General features: G+C 49.9%; 1 protein-coding gene and 2 pseudogenes across 1 annotated transcript; 1 reads left to right on the top strand and 2 right to left on the bottom strand.

The window, feature by feature from the left end:
• Positions 1–8: 8 nt before the first annotated feature.
• LOC136550289 (peptidyl-prolyl cis-trans isomerase CYP37, chloroplastic-like) lies at positions 9–4172 on the bottom strand. The gene is made up of 12 exons (XM_066541814.1): positions 3881–4172; positions 3632–3811; positions 3456–3545; positions 3166–3261; positions 2930–3037; positions 2765–2814; positions 1910–2012; positions 1584–1637; positions 1013–1168; positions 775–897; positions 428–477; positions 9–317 (listed from the first exon to the last, which is right to left on the bottom strand). Exons 1-12 carry the CDS (start codon positions 4058–4060, stop codon positions 194–196), a joined length of 1314 nt encoding a protein of 437 aa, XP_066397911.1. The 5' UTR covers positions 4061–4172; the 3' UTR covers positions 9–193.
• Positions 4173–6288: 2116 nt separating this feature from the next.
• Positions 6289–8535, bottom strand: LOC136549056 (uncharacterized; annotated as a pseudogene).
• A 2296-nt stretch (positions 8536–10831) lies between these two features.
• LOC136549055 (heat shock protein 90-5, chloroplastic-like) lies at positions 10832–12891 on the top strand (annotated as a pseudogene).
• Positions 12892–18887: the final 5996 nt, after the last annotated feature.

The raw sequence follows: 18887 nt of genomic DNA, 5'->3' as shown, positions 1-18887 counted from the left end.
TTCCAGGCTGTTCAGAATCCGATGTATCGATTACACAAGAAAAATGGTTCCATGTACAACGATTCTTATATATGCTATATATACTCCGTATTTGACTATAAACTGTCTGGTCAAGTTTAGTGGCTTGGATATACAAAATGTTGGTTGCCTGATCAGTGTAAAAGAATGCTGCAAATACTTGGGGTCGATAATATCAGCTCTCTTCGGGGGCTATCGATGGCAGCACAAGGCGTTCTCTGCCCTGTACAAGCTTGGCAGAACGAATTTTATCTCCGGTCTTAATCTGGGACAGAACATCTCTTCCATCCGTGGTATACCTGCAATTGTTTGGATATAAGCATAAAATTTCTTACAGCGTCCTTATTCACAATGGAATAGATCAATTTTGCTACTCAATGTTCACGTAATGAAATCAGTCACGACTTACCCGAAAACTGAAAATTGTCCCTCATCAAACGATATTCCTCCTAAGCCAGACTACAGAAAAGAAAGAGAAACATATTAACTCACATATCTATACACAATTCATGCTTCTACAGATTATTACAGGCTGGAGAAGCGACTTGTTACTTATTATATTAGTAGACTGGGCATTCAAACCCTTTGTATGACCTGGCAGAGTCTGATCTGTTATCTGAATACCTATATTCAGCTTTATGTTTAAAGAAAAGCAAATATGGTTTAAAGTAGGTACACTATTCAACAAAGTACACTCAAATTTGATCTTTAAATTGGATTGTAAAAATATATAATTCTGGCCATTTTGTTACTCACGTTTCTCTTGTCATAAAGATAGAAAAAGAACTGTGTTGGTGAGGAGTATTCATCTGAATCCACACTATGTGCCATGGCAACAGCACCATAGACCGACATCGGCAGGACTGGCAATTCTCCATCCTAGAATAGATGAAGCAAAAGAAATGAATTACAGCAGAGGAGACCTTCACCTAAAGAACAGAGATATATGCTTAAACTTCCATCGCCACTAAACCAGTCTAGGAGAGTGACTGACCTGAATGCTTAGTGGAGTTCTGTACAATGGTTCGAATTGTCCTGCTGGCTTGACCTCTAATGGAACAGTATACCCGTTTTTTCCAGTCTCATTATCAGCAATAATTGCCTGGCTTGCACATTTAAGTGTTACCCCGTCATATGCCCCATCCAAGACCTGAAGGAAGGTTGCTACATTGAATGAGAACTGGTAATAAGAACAAAGAACTCGTAAAGTAAAACTTCAAGAATTGTAAATACGTTACAGTAAGATTCTGGAAAACCCCTCTTCAATAAAGATATTTTTTTGTTCACACCCGCCGTTCTTTTACCTGTTGTTTTGGACATCGTCTTTAATACACGTCTTTTGTTTATTTTTTCTAAACATTTGCTACTAAAAGCTACTGAAGAGATCTTCATATGCTAATATCATTTTTGCTTGACAAACTTAGTACTTTTGTGTTTTATAGTGGTCAAAGTAAGTACCATTATTGTTCCAAGAAAGGAGTGAGAATAAAAGTTTACAATTTGGGAATTTCCCCAAAACAACCAGGAGCAAACAATAAGATGGGGTCAGAGTCAAGCTACCTTACCAATTTTGCAAAGTTTCCAGCAGTCAGTGGGGCAGAGTACCCATCAATAATGACCTACATTAGTAAACAACCAGCACCCATCATAATTCTCCAGATGGCATGACAAATTGTAGCAGCAACTACTATGTCTATAGGTCTTATAATTAACGCATCAGAAGAGTGAAGTTTATGCACAACTATTAGATCCATTACAACACTTACAAAAGTACAACAGATTATTCTCAGAACAAACGGTGTGGGGAAAAAATGCTAGAAAAGTTTTGAGTAAAAACTGCAGATTAATAGCTTTCCATGGACTACAACTTTGTGATGCCACTGTTATCTACCTGAATCGTAGCAACACTTTTCGGTTCACCGCCACCAGTTGGAAAGAATGTTGAACCATCACCTTTTTCAACTGTGAATTCAACAACTCCTCTTCCTGTTAGCCTATTAATAGCAAGCTGTTTAAACTAAATTTCATAAAAAATCGTTTGTCAGACATTGTAGAACTGCATGCTCAATTTACGCAAACACCCCCAGAAGCTGAACATTTCAATTGACATTAGATCCTACATCTACATTTTTTGCGAAACATGTTGTGCAGTTTATTCTTAATGTACTCAAAATTAACTGTGATAAGGATTTAACACTGATACTGAGAAATTCAAAAGGAACGATGTTGTCACCCATTCTACCAACCACTAACTGAACTTCAACCATTTCAAATCCTATATGACGGCAACAAAATTTTTAGCAACTCACAGACAATCTATGTTCAATGGACATGGTTATAAAATAACTAGCAAGTGTTTTGCACTAGCAGACTTGATATCAGAACAGTGTGAAAATAGTGGTAAATTGATGTTGTTATTATCATTGAACACTGCAATATAGAATTAGATGAGGTTTTGCAACGCACGTGTAGATTTCAAATTAAATTTCTATAGGGCAGCCTCGATCCCTTATCACTAACATCAAGCAGCTCAAGCAGTTGGTATTCTCATGCTTAACCCCTGCACTGAACATATGTATATAACTATGCCCTGCATGATCGAATTCCATATCAACTACATTCAGCAAAGTTATGATCCAGAACCTGTGCTAGTTTAGTTGGAAAAAGAAAAACAATTATGAAAAAAAAATTGCAAGCATGACAGAAATAGAATTTAGAGCTTAAGAGAAAATCAAGAAAGTGTCACCTTGGATATTCTAAGTACTGTTGGGGCAGGAGAAAGGACAGACCAGGAGCCTATTCAAAGGGGGGAAATAACGTTTCAAGTAATCAGAATGGTCACTGGAACCGAATTCCTTATTCTAAGCAATGTCTAAATTCTATCAAACAGTCTATGGGTTCACGGAGGTACCTGTAGCAGCTCCAATTCAGCAACAGTATCAAGTGACGAAGCAAGTGCTATAGAAAGTTTGTCAGGGTCATTCTCCTTAATATATTTCAAGAGAGTCTGAAAACCACCCTGCAGATGATGTGAAATAGCTTAGATCATGCAACAAGAATAAAGATCATGGCTAAATACAGGTAAAAAAAATGGGTTCATGTTTGTTCCGTGAACTACATTTTGCACCCTTAGCATTTTTTAGTTACCTTCTCTTCGAGTAGTGAAGTATATAGCTTGGCACCCTCCTCCTTATGCTCTGCAGGAATGCTTCCCAGGATCGCCTCCTTGTTGTCCATTGCTATCTGCACAAGAGCACAGAGTGGTATATGTATGAAGTGCAATCCTATCAAGTGGAACTGGCAAGTGCACTGCAAAAGGCCAATGCCCAGATCAAGCATGTGCCATCAGTCTGGATAGCTCCAGGAATTAGTTACTCTGAACTCTGAAGAGCAACCAGGAAAAAAATAATAACATGCCATGGAGACAGACAATTTACTTTCATGGACTTCTTCACATCGCTCTCCATGGAACCGTATGGCTTCCTCTGTGGTATCCTCAACAAATAGGAAATATCCTCCAGCGATTCCTGCCAAATGCAGCAATGTAAGGCAACGCCCAGACGGAAGAATCGAATAAGCAAACCTACATGCAAATCCTGAGGAGCAGGTAAACCTGTATAGCCTTCATGTTCGGGTTAGCGGGGATCGCCCTCCTCAGGGCCAGCTCCCCGGTCCTCGGCACCTTCGTGTCAGGTGAGTAAAGCACCGCATTCACCGGCAGCGACACGGAAATCTGGGCTACGATGGCGAGCGCCGCGGCCGCGCCCCTCAGCCACTCCAGAACCCCCTCATCCTACATGAAACCCACCGTGCCAGTAAGGCAACAAACGCTGCAAACTCGAGAGCTATGTGATATGCCCACCTCAGCCACGAAAGAGGGATGGTGCGTCCGGCGGTGAGAGGCGCTGATGACCCGAGCGCGAGCGCCGCGGCGATGGAAGCTAAGCTGCTCGTGGCCACTGTAGCTGGCCGCCACGGGGCCAGGGGCGTGAGACGCAGGTCGGGAGCCGGCGAGCGTCATCGCGGCTACGCACGACGCCATGGACCGGTGTGCGGGGGATTGGAAGGGAATGGTGGCCGTCGCTGCCGTCGCCGTCGAGGCAGTGGTCGCCGTCTATTCCCAGCCAGAAAGCTGCAATCCGGTTCGAACTGGCTAGGCACCTCCAGCTGGGCTTCTCTTGAGCTACGGGCCGGCACGGCCCAAAGTCTCAACGTGGAGGGTTTTGATCACGTTTCGTGAAGCCCAAAATCTCAACGTTGAGGAGGATTTTAATCATGTAATATTCATGGTTTCAAGCTGATATGATTTGGTTTCTCACAACCCAAAGAAAAAATAAGGAGCGCCTGTCTTCAAAACAGCATTATTAGTCCCAAGCGAGAATTTTCAGGAAAAAAACATAGACTACAACATCACATAAAAAAGACAGATTATAATATCACAGGAAAAAAAAAGATTACATCACAGAAAAAAAAAGATTACAATATCATAATTCACAAAACCCCCTTATTGGCGGCACGCCACACGGTACAAATAAATAAGGGATAATTGTCTGTTGGACATCCAAAGTGATGGCCCTTTGCTGGTGGACACCCACTTTGGAGCATTTTGCCAGAAGACGCTCTGGTTCGGTGAAATTATGCCACAGGACACCGCGGACCGGTTGCAGCCGGTTGAGGAGAGAGAACAGCGGTGAAATGACATTCTTGCCCCTGCCGCTTTCTTCTTCCTCTCTCCCTTTCTCTGGTTTTTTCTGTTTCCCGTCCCCGCCACCCTCTCCGCCTCCCGCACCCACCGTCGCTGATGCTCTGGTGGCGGCCATCGTCGTGGAGCTGAGTCAACTAATGTACATCAAGGTGAACACGGATGTGATGCCGTACATGACGCTACTGATGCTGGGCGTGCAGGCGGTCGGATACAGCGTGCCACTGATCACCGGCGCCGAGGCCCTGTTCGCCCGCATCGCCACGGGCTCCGACGACGTCGTCGTGCCGCCGTGGTAGGAGGTGGACAAGAGCAGTCTGTATTGGACCATCGACTGCATCGTCAAGATCCTCATCCTCGCCGTGTTCCTACTGACGCTCCGGCTGGCGCAGAAGGTGGCGGTCGCGCATCCAGCGGCTGACACGGTTGCCGCTGGAGCTCGGCCGCGTGCCGAGCGACCGAAAGGTGCTCGTCTACAGCCTCGGCGTGCACCTGGTGGGCTTCGTGGTGGTCCTGGCGGCGCAATACGTGAACGTGTACAGCCGGCCGGTGCGGGACGACGGGTCGTACATGGACGCGCGCAGGAAGACGCACGCGCTGCGGGAGTGGGCGGTGACGCTGGAGGAGTACATCGGCATGGCGCAGGACTTCTTCCTGCTCCTGCAGGTGATCGGCAACGTGGTGTGGCGGATCAACTGCAGGCCGCTGAAGAAGAGCTACTACGTCGGCATGACGGTGGTGCGGCTGCTGCCGCACCTGTATGACTACATCAAGGCGCTGGCCATCAACCCCTACTTCACCGAGGAGTACGAGTTCGTGAACACGATCTGGACTTCTACTCCCGGTTCGGCGACGTGGCGATCCAGCTCGTGGCCGTCGCTCTAGCTACCGCCGTGTACGTGCAGCAGCGATGGAACTACATAATCATCAGCAAGACCGTGAAGACACAGCAGAAGAAGCTGTAGCACCTCGGGTCTAGGGTGTACAAGCGTCTGCCGTCCATGTCGGCAGAGGTGCGGCCCACCGGAGGCGCGAGGCTGGGGCGCGGCGCCGAAGCGGGCCGCCGGAGGCACAGGCGTCGCGACGGCGTGATGCGTGACGGCGGGTGCGGGAGGCAGAGAGGGTGGCGGGGACAGGAAACAGAAAAAAAGAGAAAGGGAGAGGGGAAGAAAAAACAACAGGGGCAAGAATGTCATTTCACCGCTGTTCTCTCTCCTTAACCGGCTGCAACCGGTCCGCGGTGTCCTGTGGCCTAATTTCACCGAACTAGAGTGTCTTCTGGTAAAATGCTCCAAAGTAGGTGTCCGCCAACAAATAATCATCACTTTAGATGTCCAATAGACAATTATCCCAATAAATAACTGAGCGCGCATCGTCGCTCAAGCAAGTTCCTTGCCTATACCTTGAATACAGTCGCATAGGCAGCTCACGATGTCGCCGTTCGCGTGCTCTTAAGTCTGGCTTGATCCACTTCTTTTTTTATCCGGAACAGTGTTTTTCTCTCATAAATTCTTTCAAATCCCTCCAAAATTCCTTCGAGCAAACGGGGCGATGTCCAAAGGCCCCTGTCATTCATAGTCCATGCTGTGGTTGCAAGGTTCGTCAGTTTCATCGCACTCGCAGGCTTCCACGATGAAATCGCGGTAGTAAGTGGTTTCTCCGCTCCCAAGAGTGTACGTGGCATCACCACGACACTCGTACCTGAAGTAGAGAGTATCGGCAGCGATATCAAAGGCGTCTAGTGGTACAGAAACCGTGCGGTATACAGCAATCGGTTGGACTTATACGGTCGTATACAATCGTGGATTATAAGTTAGAATAGTATTTTTCTTTTACACCAAACTAACTAAACTAGCTAGTAGTAAATAATTCACGATCATTTACGACAAAACGAACAGGCTGATTATACTTATACTTGTTCGAGTGTTTTTTTGATCCGCGCTCACTCGATTTCGTCCTGCACGTCAGATCCACCATGGATGCTCACGCCTGGGCGCGTGAGGGAGTGCAGCGCCCTGCCTGGGCCCACGCGCCGCATCTCTTTAGGCCGTGTTTGTGTGTTCTTAAATATGATTTAATCTATTTTTTTCATTCGAAATAATATTTTTTTTTTACAAATTCTTTAAAATTTATCTAGATTCTTCTAAAATTCGTTGAACGAACGGGACTCCAACCGTTGAAACCATCCGACACACAAGCATCACCCCTGCACCGGTGTTGGAGATCGTGACCCTGTGCCTTAAAAGCAACAACTGCTGAGCCCACCATTCAGCAGAGAGAAAGAGAAGAATGGGCAGGGGTGGCCATTGTTCCTGATATTAGTTGCATATTATATTTTATTAGACCATATTTTGCTACATGTGTATGATGTAAATTCTATGTTTAATTGGTGTAAATTTATTATTTGTAAATGACAATGTCCATTTGGATTACTTGAACACTTCTCTGATCTTTTTTTTGCTCATTTTTGTTTGTCTGTATGATTTATTTTTTCACAACAACTTTTTGATTTATTTGTTTCTCTTTGAAATCTTCAAATTTGGTTTCCATCGAAATTATCTGGTTATTTTTCTGCCTTTTTTATTTGTTGTCGGTATGTTTTATCTGCTTTTTCTTTTGAATTTCTGACAATTTGCATTCCATAGTAATTATCTGGCAATTTTTTGTTATTTTATTATTTGATTCTGCATCGTTAGATTTGGATCCAACGGCTATAGGAATCGAGTGATTAGCTAGGATGTGTCACCCGATTACTTTGTTGTTAGGATTCGAGTGTTTTAAGACGCCGTGACACTCGGGTGAGACATGTCTCGCAAACACCCGACCCTCTGTGTATACAGACCCGCGGTATCAGCCCATGAACACCGCCCGTCCACAGAAACTCTTGGCCGGAATAAGGACGCCGCTGTCCAGATCCACCTTGTACACCGCCCACTTCCTCTTGTAGTCATCTTCATGGGTATCCCATCGCATCATGCGGTGCACCATCATCAAGTCCCCAGCGTTATCCACCAGGTAAAGACTATCATTCGTCATTGCATTCATATGTAATGACCTGCCCCAGTCGATGGCCGTCAGCAGCCTTGGCGTCTCCCCCTCATCTGTGTTGGCGTTCAGAACCTCGACACCCCTGCGGGTGGCACAATATAAGCGACCTGCAGATGGTAAAACTGATTCGAAGCTCCTGTTGTCAACCAAGGTCCAGCCCTCGTCGCCGGGCTTAGCGACAACGAATACTTCGGGCCACTTGAAGCTGACTACCACCGTGGAGGCATCGACAATGCTAGCGCCATGGACCTCAATAGTCTTTCCTAGATGCCCGTCAAGCTGCCACTCCGGTGTCAGCAGTGCGGTCACCGGCGGCAGATCGATGAGCTGGCGTGTGAGCGGGTTAAGCAGGCGGACAACACGAGTGGGCTCGTTGAGCAGCAGGATGAGGCCCTCGGGGGTGAGCGCGAGCAACGCGTGCTCCTCCAGCTCCGGGAGGTCCATCCGGATACACTCGCCGGTGGTGAGGTTAAGGAAGCGGCGGCAGCGGCGGCAGCGGGGGTGGTAGCGGCTATCACCGAAGCAGCGCTGCGATCGCGGATCCGGTGAGCACAGCCGCCACGCGCGGCACGCCGCGCGGAAGCGGACGTAGTCAGCCACGTCTTTTGCTAGGACGAGCTCCGCGATCAGGCCGGCCGGTCCATCTCCAAGGTTCGCCCAGTCCCTTCTTTCGCTGCTACTGAACGGATTAGATTTTTTTTTTTTTTAAAACGTTATTCCAATTGTCCCACATACCTGTCTGGACGCGCGGTGCGCCTGCGTTTCATCCCCCACGAGAGGTTAGCAGACCAGGATGATATCTGGGCGGCTGAGCAGGGGCGAGGTGCATCGAGAAGGGCACTCGGTCGCCGCTTCGATCGACGGGAGGGTATCTGGGCTCGGGATACCGATCGCTTCGCCATGGCTCGACCCGACCGCAGCGGAGTTGGATGGAAGCGGTTGGGAAACGACTTGATGGATGCGGCCTTTCGTGTGTTCGGTTTGTGCCGAATTTTTTATTATTTGCCCCTTTTTTTTTTAAAGTTTCTCATAAATAGATCCCTGGCGGAAAGAATTCTGGAAATGGACCTTTGGCTCGGCGCCACCGTCTCTGGCGCCGAGCTCCTGGGCACGGGGAAATGGCCTGCCAGGGGGCTCGGCGCCAGAGTGACTGGCGTCGAGCCCCCTGCATTTAACCCCAGCCCAACCTTCTTCCCCGAGCGTTCTTCCTCTTCTTTCTCCTCCCTCTCGGGTTTTTCTCTCCCCACTTCACCCTACCTCACAAATCGACATATTGGACCTTGAAAACCTTGATTTGATCCATAGATCTTTGAGAGCAAGGTATACTCGCTCACCTCTTTATTTTTTCGCATCGATTCGGTACATATTAGTCGGATTTTTGAACCTAAGAATCGTCATTACTTATAGTTTCATTGTATCCCTCAATATATGTATTATACAACCGTAGATTGATTCCAAGACGTGGAAAAAGCTATCAAACCAAGCCACATGTAGTTATGTTATGGATTCATTGTTGTGGATGAAATGAGAAACCCTAGGTTTAGGGTATAATGTTAACTGCTTTTGGTTCTTAGAACGAAATTGGTTGTATTGTAGTTATGGTTCTCATTGATATTTTTTGTGATGTTTTTATTTATGTTTGTTAAATTACATCCGTTTTGTTAGATGCAAGAAATGTTTCGGGAGGAGTTTTGGCGAAAACGGGGTCGTCCTCGAGAATTATACCCCGACGCGTCTAGCAAAGATGCCCCCGTTCCTCCTGACCTTCCTGTCCCTAACTGTGACTGTGGTTTGCCGGCTCATGTTTTTCAATCGAAACATCCGAACATAGTCGCGCGTTGCTTCTACATATGTAGTCGGTTTAATGTAAGAAATTATTTGTACTATCATTTTTCTTTATTTGTTTAAGTATGGTACTAATATTTTGTTGGAATCTCGTTGTGTAGTACCATGAGAGGTGCTTTTTCTTTCAGTGGATTGATGGTGCAGACAAGTTTAATCTAGGTACCTCTTTTTCGACGATTGGTTTAGAGGGAGACATCCACGTGAGCGCTTCAAGCGGTGGGTTCCACCCCCCTAACCCTCCGGCAATGACGGCTAAGGAGAAACATCTAGCCGTAATTAGACGACTCAAAGAACCTCCTCTGTGCGATTGCAGAGATCGAGCTGTGATAAACCCAGAGAATACGTTGGAGTTTATGTGTCCAAACAAGCATGAAATAAGTGCAAAGTATATGCGTTAAAATCTTGAGCTATATGTGTTAATGTACTAATGTCTTATTATTTAGGTGTATTCAATGGCGAAGTGTCGTTTCAAGGAGTGGTTGTATGGTCCTAAGAACCAATGGCCGGAAGAACCGCAGATGGTTAAGGAAAAGAAGAAAGAACGGATAATCTACAAAGCACCTCCTATCATGTGCGAATGTGGTATAAAATCCAACTATGACCTACTCCCTTCGGAGCTTGGAATAGGCCATTATTGCGGCCATATGATTGAGTATGATGAGGTTCGTTATTTTTCTGGTAAACATGAAATCGTATTTTGTTTGTTTTGCTAAGACATATATGATATAATATTTTTTGGGGAAAATGGTGTTCTTACCCCTGTCCAGTAAGCTAATTGTGATTTTGTCCTTCCTTTTCAACTTTGTGTTTTTACCCCTGTTATTTTGAACTGAAAGGTCCGTTTGCCCCTGCTTCTGACGTCCGTCAGATAGACATGGATTAAACGAATTAAAAAAATTATAAATCGGAAAAACAAAGGCCAAATGACTATAGTGCCCCTCGTCCTTATCTCCTCGTCCCAAACAAAGGCCACGACTCCAGGTTCGAGCACAGGGAGGGGTTGCTTCCAAGACGCAGGGCTGCCTCCCGGTCGCGGCTCCAAGGTGCGGGCGCGGGGAGGCCGTAGCACCCGCCCACGGGTCGGCGTGCGCGCGCCGGGCGGCGGCGACAGCGCCCTGCCGTGGCTCACCGGCGGCGTCCGCCTGCAGGTCCCGGCGGCGCCCGGCCGCGGGTCGTCTTCTTCCTCTAGGCGCCCGGCTTCGTGGCTGCAGGGGCGGGCGGAGCGGCTCCGGTGCCTTGCCGCGGCTCCCAGCGGCGCCTGGCCACGGCTCCCGGTGGCACCTAGCAGCGTGTCTCCGCGCCGCCTCCTCCCCTCCTTCCTCCGCTCCTCCTCCCCACGCAGGCTCCCGTCCCGGCGGCCGCACTACTGCCGAGCTCGTCGTCCCGGAGTCTTCCACGGGCCGCGCTCGTGCCGCAGGGCAGGGGCGCCGCCGCGAGGTGCGTGGTAGGGGTAAGATGGGAGGCCGCGAGGCGGAGGATGGTCGGGGTGAGGTGCGACGCCGTCGTCGCCGAGAAGCCTGCCGGCGAGGAGGAGACGGCCGGCGAGAAGTTCGAGTACCAGGCTGAGGTGAGCTATTGAATTCGGGAATTTGGGATTGGGGTACATGAATTGTCACTTGTGTGCTACATTCGCTCATTCAGTATGCTGTTGCACTTTGCTGTTGGGCTGTGGCCAAATTCGTGTTTCGCGATTAACAGAATTCTGCTTGTCTTCATGGAATCTGCAATTGAACGCTTCTGTGTTTATGTAGCGTTTCTCTATGCCCTGCAGGTTAGCCGCTTGCTGGACTTAATTGTACACAGTTTGTACAGCCACAAGGAAGTATTTCTCCGTGAACTTGTAAGGTCAGTCATCTTCTTGGCGTGCACAATTGAATTGACTTGTTCTTATGACCAAGGATGAATTGCTGCTATTCACAAACTGCATTTCTACACCTCCTGAACAACTGAACTCTAACACAATTTTTGTTGCCATCCAGTAACGCGAGTGATGCACTGGATAAGCTGAGATTCCTTAGTGTAATGGATCCTTTTGTGTTGGTTGATGGTGGTGACTTGGTGATAAGGATTAAACCTGACTTGAGGCTGGGACAGTCACTATCACGTAAGTTGTTCATTAAACCATTGTCAGTCACCATTTTAATTTATCAGATGTGATTAAAATCATTATTCAGACTCATTTTGTGAATGCTACAGAGATACTGGCATTGGAATGACTAAAGATGAACTCTACACTCTAGCAGTATGTGTGGGAAGCAGAGGCTGACAGCAGCTGTTACGTAATCAAGGAAGAAACTGATCCTGAGAAAATGCTGACACGTGGAACACAGATTACTCTTTATTTGAGAGTAAGAAACTTTAAAACTCTTTCTATATGATCTCTACACTCTAGCAGAATTCTTATTGCCTTCTTGTTTCAGGATGATGACAAATACGAGTTTGCTGACCCTGTGAGGATTCAAGGCTTAGTTAAGAACTATTCGCAGTTTGTCTCATTCCCCATATGTACATGGCAGGAGAAATCAAGAACAGTTGAGGTAGGATCGTGATATGGTTTATTGTAATTCTGCTTCCTTCTGCTACAATTATTGTATTTGCATCTATACCTATATTCCTTATCTAAACAGGTTGAAGAGGAGGAAGAATCAAAAGAAGGTGAAGAGGCTACTGAGGTTAGTTCTGTGTGAGTTATTTGAGTTCGAGTTCGGTCTCTCTGTTACTGCTATATCACCCTACATGTATCCTCTTCTGTTATAGGGTGAAAAGCAGAAAAAGAAGAAAACTATAATCGAGAAATACTGGGACTGGGAATTGGCTAATGAAACGAAGCCCATATGGGTAAGCTGACCCCAATTTATGTGCTACCATGATCTAAATATTCCTAGCTAAGTCATGTCAAGTATGTCAGATAAGTACATTTACAGACTTAGGTTTCCATTTGCTGTTGGAGATATGGAAGTTGGTTATTTTGTTCCATGCAGATGAGGAATCCAAAGGAAGTTGCGAAAACTGAGTACAATGAATTCTACAAGAAGACATTTAATGAGTTTCTGGATCCGCTACAATGGGTTCCTGGGGCGAACATTGTCACCTGGAATGCGGTTGCGGCAGGAAATTTGAAGGCGGGGAACGACGGCGAGGTGATGAGGTTGGTGTCGCAGATGAGGAGTTGCCATGGTCCGGGGCTAGATTCTATGACTGTTGTGATTGGCCTCAGGGCATGTGCTAGGAGTGGGTATCTGAGGATTGGCAAGGAGTTCTCTTCATTTATGCTTTGATAGGCTTAGCGCGTGGAGAGTTCATTGATCACAATGTACTCCAGATGCCAAATGATGAGCTCTGCATAAATAGTTTTGAATATTTATCAATATTAAATCTGAGTTCAAATAATTACAAGTTGTGCCAAATATATTTGACCAAATTTAATCAATTGTCAACATACAATAAAAAACTCTAATTCCAAATCAGAGTAAAATCACAATTAGGCATAACAAACAGGGACAAAATCGCATAGGCATTCATGTCCTTTTGTACAAAGTTTAACACCGTTAGGGGTGGATGACGGAGCAGGGGCAAACTGATGCTTCATGGATGGCACAGTAGGGGTAAATTCACAAAGTCAAAAAAATAGGGGCAAAATCACAATTTCGATACAAAACAAGGGTACAAACGTAAGAGCCCCTATTTTTTTGAACAGAGCACTAGGAAATGCAGTTGGGAATGTTATGATGGTCAAGCTAAGTTCTTAGATGAACTGAAGAAGAGGCAACTAATTGCACGGAAGAGGGGATATGGACCTGACTACGTCAACCTATTCGTTAAACATCACAAAGAAAAGATGCGTGAGTTTACTAGACAGCGCGGTATTTGTAACCCGATCGATGTTGGGCTTAACAAATGGGGATTGGAGAGGTGAATGACGTTAAAGGAGGAGAGGGCAAGGAATGAGGCAAGGGAGGAGACAAGAGTACAGATGCAGGTCTTGAATAAGCATGTTGCTACATTATGTGCCAGTGAGTGCTTGAAAACCTTTTTTTGTTGCCTGGTTTTAAATGTAATATAATCGCGTTGCTAACTGATTGCATTTTATACATGAAGGGATTGGTTGCAGCGGGGAACATGCTGCAGAGGTGGCTCGTGCAAGGTATGAGGAGAAGAAGTTAGATGGCCATAGATCACGAGCTGGTCGTACCGTTCTGTCGGGTACCTTAGAACGGGGTACCCCGAGCGAACATCAAATAGGTCGCTAAAGTCCCATAAAAAACAAAGCTAGAAGGTAAGCCATGGACCCCTCTCCGCCATGTCCGAGCCCACCAGGCCCTCCGCCTCACCTCGAGCCTCGCGTAGGGGGTCTCAGCATCCTGACACAATCTCCGCCTCGCGCGAGGCTCTCCACGGAAGGCCTCGGCAGGGAACACGATCTCCGCCTCGCGCGAGGCTCCGCTCTCCATCTCGCGCAAGGCCTCATTCTCTGTATCGCGCAAGGCCAGCTTATCCATAGTCCATCGCCCTTGCCTCGGCCGGTCTTCTCGACAGCACGTCATGTCTCATTAATACTTCAACCACTCCCGCAATCTCAGCCGGACGATGGCTTGACGCTACAGAATGGCCGACGGGACCTGAGATCGCATCAGCGCCATACTGGCTAGGACAGGGCCCGGCGGGGATTACCGGCCACTGTGTTCTGACACTGTGCCCACGATCAGTGCCCACACTGGACTGTGTCCCGCGATCCCCGCCTCAAAAACAACATCGCACGGATAACTTGGCCTGGGTCATCACTGCCTCCAAGCCAGTGCACCAGATCAACCGCCCTCTTAGGGCCTCGGCACTGTGCACCAAGGACTCGGCTATCTCGGGGTCTGTGTCCGCCGAGACCCCCCACTACGGTGCAGCCTCGGCGCCGACCAAGTCTCAGCCTCGCGAGCGGTCCATCCACAGCGGCTTGCACGTCCACCACTGCACCCACTCCGAGGCAATCCCGGGGCTCCCACGACGCACAGGATTGGATGGGACTAGCATGCCACCCCAGTGCTCCAAGGACGGACCACTCTGACGACCACGCTGCCACAGGAACAGGCCATAGGGCTTGGACACACTGCCCCTATTGGCACGACGCCGTATAGTTAACACATGTACTGTCCTTGTCCTCCCTTCAACTATAAAATGAGAGGACTTAGGCCACTTAGACAAGAAACTGGAAGAGAAGAACACCTTGTGACACACACACACACGCACACATCTTAGCCGCCTGAGAACAACGTCTCAAGCGGCCCACACGACACCTTGCCAAGACCTGGGACTAGCTCCCTCTCTCCCCTAGCTTATAACCCACTACTACAAGCACTTTGGTGCAAGGAATACAAGATCGATCTCTCAGACTGGACGTAGGGCATCAATTGCCTGAACTAGTATAAACCTTGTGTCTCTTTGCATCACCATCCGAGATTAGGGGCACACAGTTCAAATTCACTGGTTGGTTGAGGACCCCCCGGTCTGAAACACCGACAGTTGGCGCGCCAGGTAGGGGCCTCTACGTGTCAGTTTTGTCATCCCAGCAGGTTCCGAATGGCAGACCCGGTATGACCATTGCGTCTCGGCACGATGGTTTGGTTTGGGAGCCTAGAGTTTATGTCTCTAGGGCATGAGTATGACATGGTACTCCTCACTCCTCAAGCCCCACCAACCAACGATGAAGTCACGCATCGGCAGCCCAGGCGCAGGCGGCGCCCGGGCGGCCACTCTCGCCGCGCTCGCCAGGCACGACGCGAGTAAGACCACCCTGACGCTACGCGAAATCTGGGGCGGCATGCCGCTCCCCGCCGATATCCTACGATCAGCTGTTGGCACAGGGTCCCTGGCTGGGGACCTATCTAGCCTGAGCTTGGATAAAAGGAAAATCGCCGGTGGCACACAGCGATGCCCAGTCATCAAGCTCCGCTCCACCACTACCTGAGGAGCCGATCCCGGGGAGCAGAGTCTGGCGACGGCACCATCCCCATACCCCTTTGGGTTGAGAAATGCCGCCGCCTCTTACGCCTACGCTTACACTGCTGCTCACGAGGATCCCTCAGAACAGCCGCCAGCGCTTCGCTCTCGACCTGAGCACCCACTGCCGACTCCTCAGAGGACGGACGAGGCATAGGCCCGAAGTGGATTTCTCTAGACTCCTATGACCCTAGGGCTATGCGTCAGTTCTTGGCCGCAAGCGACTACTGCTTCGGCTACTTCTGACTCCGACGATGAAGGCACCTACGACCCCACTCGCGAGTGTTTTCACGTCGGGCTCTGGGATGCCAAGAGCAGGTGAGGAGGACGAGGGGGCAGGTAGCCGCTCCCCACTTTGCCCAGGTCAGGCACCGTCACACCTCCACGCATTGTCCTACCGGCCGCACAAAACGAGATCCCGCCCTTGCGCGACCTAACGGCCCAGACCCTGGAACAACTCCGTGAGCTCTAGGCCCAAGGTCAACAAGGACCAACTTCTTCTACAGCAGCTTCGAGACTCTATCGAACATGAACAGCGACTGGGGTCGCGGCGAAGGTGGAGGAGCCCGACGGTAGGGCCCACGATGTGCATCACCGCATCCATGACGACACGAAGGGAGTGAGCAAACCCCCCAGTCCTTCAATCGCGCTAGCCAGAACGTCGCGGCTGCGGCAATGCTGGTCCACGCAATGCTCGAGCCTTCTACCACGGAGGGGCGGTGGGTCCACGGCGAGCTCCGGATCACCTAGAGACCGCCGTGGTTCAGCAGGCCGAGAGTTCCGCCTCCCGACGGCACGGGGGCATCTCGAACCTACCCGCGGCACCGCCTCGGTAGGATAGGGAAGCCCCGGCTCGTCCCAAGCCCGCTCAAGCACCTGATAGCCCATAGGGTCCCCATGCTTCTGGACCGCCTCGGCAATCGACGCGAGGTGTAGGGAGATCATGAGGTGGTCAGCAGGCGACGATGCCACGACAATGAGGGGCCCGCTCAGGGCTACCACCCACACGAGGTGGTCGCTATGATAGCGAGGAGGACCGCAGTCCTTCTCCTGAATCGCCAGGCCCTCAGGGTCTTCAGCAGGGCCATCCGCGCTGTCCTTTTCCTGACCCGTTTTCGGCAACCAGCCAATCTCGCAAAATATAGCGGCGAGACCAACCCCAAACTCTGGCTTGCCGATTACCGCCTGGCCTGCCAGCTAGGTGGCGTGGACGATGACCTGCTCATCATCCTACAACCTCCCCTTGCTTTTGTCAGACTCAGGCGCGAGCCTGGCTCGAGCACCTTCCTCCCTCACAAATCCACGACTGGCGCGACTTGGTTAGGATCTTCGTCGGGAACTTCCAAGGCACATACGTGCGCCCTAGGGAACTCCTAGGACCTTAAAAGCTATCGCCAGAAGCCGACGAGTCTCTCCGAGACTTCATCCGGCGCTTCTCCAAACAGTGCACCGAGTTGCCCAGCGTCGGCGACTCGGAGATCGTCCAGGCTTTCCTCTCTGGCACCACCTGCCGAGACCTGGTTCGAGAGTTAGGTCGGAACGTACCACGCTCCGCTGCTGCGCTCCTCGACATCGCCACCAACTTCGCCTCGGGCGAGGAGGCTGTCGGAGCCATCTTCCCCGACAGCGACACCAAGGGAAAGCGGAGGGACGAGGCCCCCGAGGCCTCGGCCTCCCACCTCCCCAAGAGAAAGAAAAAGGGGCGCCTAGGGAAGCAGGAGGTCCTGGAGGCCGATCTGGTCGAGGGCCGCAGAACGCAAGAATCCCCGAGGCCCCAGAGGCCCTAGGCCTTTCGACGACATGCTCAAGAAACCCTGCCCTTACCACCAAGGCCCGGTCAAGCACGCCCTCGAGGATTGCTCCATGCTGCGACGTTACTACGCTAGGCTCAGGCTCCTCGACGACGACGCCAAGCAGAAGGGCGCCGACGACCGGGATGAGGACAAGGATGATGGGTTCCTCGAGGTACGTAACGCATTCATGATCTTCGGTGGACCCTCGACATGCCTTACGGCATGGCAGCACAAGAGGGAATGCTAAGAAGTCTTCTCGATCAAGGTGGCCACCCCCCAGTACCTCAACTGGTCTTGGGAGGCGATCACCTTCGATCAAGATGACCACCCTGACCATGTTCCGAATCCCGGGCAGTACCCACTGGTTATCGACCCGATCATCGGCAACACCCGACTCTCCAAGGTGTTGATGGACGGAGGCAGCGGCCTCAACATCCTCTACGTCAATACCCTGGAGCTCTTGGAGATCGACCGGTTAAGGCTCCAAGGCGACGTCGCCCCCTTCCACGGCATCATGCTAGGGAAGCGCACGCGACCCATTGGGCGCATCGACCTTCTCGTCTGCTTCGGCACCCCCTCCAACTACCGCAAGGAAGTCCTTACCTTCGAGGTAGTCGGGTTCGGGGGAGCCTACCACGCCATCCTGGGGCGGCCATGCTACGCCAAGTTCATGGCAGTCCCCAACTATACCTACCTCAAGCTCAAGATGCCAGGCCCCAGCGGTATCATCACGATTGAGTCCACGTACGAAACATGCATACGACTGCGACGTTGAGTGCATCGAGTACGCCGAGGCTCTTGCGGAGGCCGAGACCCTCATCGCCCACCTCGACCAACTCAGTGGCGAGGCGCTTGACTCCAAGCATCGCGCGGGGGCGTTCGAGCCTGCGGAAGCCATCAAACTCAGTCCCGGTCGACCCCGCCTAGCCCTCGACGACCGAGCGCTGAGGATCAGCGCCACCCTCGACATCAAATAGGAAGCCGTGCTCGTCGACTTTCTCCGTGCAGAACGCCGACATATTCGCATGGAGTCCCTCAGACATGCCGGGCATACCGAGGGAGGTCGTCGAGCATGCCCTAGACATCCGGGCAGGATCTAGACCGGCAAGACAATGCCTGCGCTGCTTCGACGAGGAAAAGCGTAGGGCCATCGATGAGGAGATACAGAAACTCTTGACGGCCGGATTCATCAAAGAAGTGTCCCACCTAGAGTGGTTGGCTAACCCCGTGTTAGTCAAGAAGAAAAATGGGAAATGGAGAATGTGCATAGACTACATTGGTTTGAACAAAGCCTGTCCAAAAGTCCCCTTTTCATTACCCCGAATTGATCAAATCGTTGATTCTAGTGCAGGGTGCGAGACCTTGTCTTTCCTTGATGCGTATTCTGGTTACCATCAAATCAAGATGAAAGAATCAGACCAGCTCGTGACTTCTTTCATCACACCATTCGGCATGTACTGCTACGTGACTATGCCTTTCGGCCTCAGAAACGC

The sequence above is a fragment of the Miscanthus floridulus genome, chromosome 4, assembly GCF_019320115.1.
Source record: "Miscanthus floridulus cultivar M001 chromosome 4, ASM1932011v1, whole genome shotgun sequence".
NCBI classification, from domain to species: domain Eukaryota; kingdom Viridiplantae; phylum Streptophyta; class Magnoliopsida; order Poales; family Poaceae; genus Miscanthus; species Miscanthus floridulus.
The sequence above is the reverse complement of the archived record's forward strand: the minus strand, read 5'-3'. Positions and strand labels throughout refer to the sequence as shown.

Bases quoted from the DNA above. Each gene is read 5' to 3' on its own strand.
- LOC136550289 (XM_066541814.1), bottom strand. From the start codon at position 4,060: ATGGCGTCGTGCGTAGCCGCGATGACGCTCGCCGGCTCCCGACCTGCG. The intron at 1,638-1,909 runs GTAGATAACAGT...TTACTAATGTAG, and splicing joins AAAGTGTTGCTACGATTCAG to GTCATTATTGATGGGTACTC. The intron at 318-427 runs GTAAGTCGTGAC...AAACAATTGCAG, and splicing joins GGACAATTTTCAGTTTTCGG to GTATACCACGGATGGAAGAG.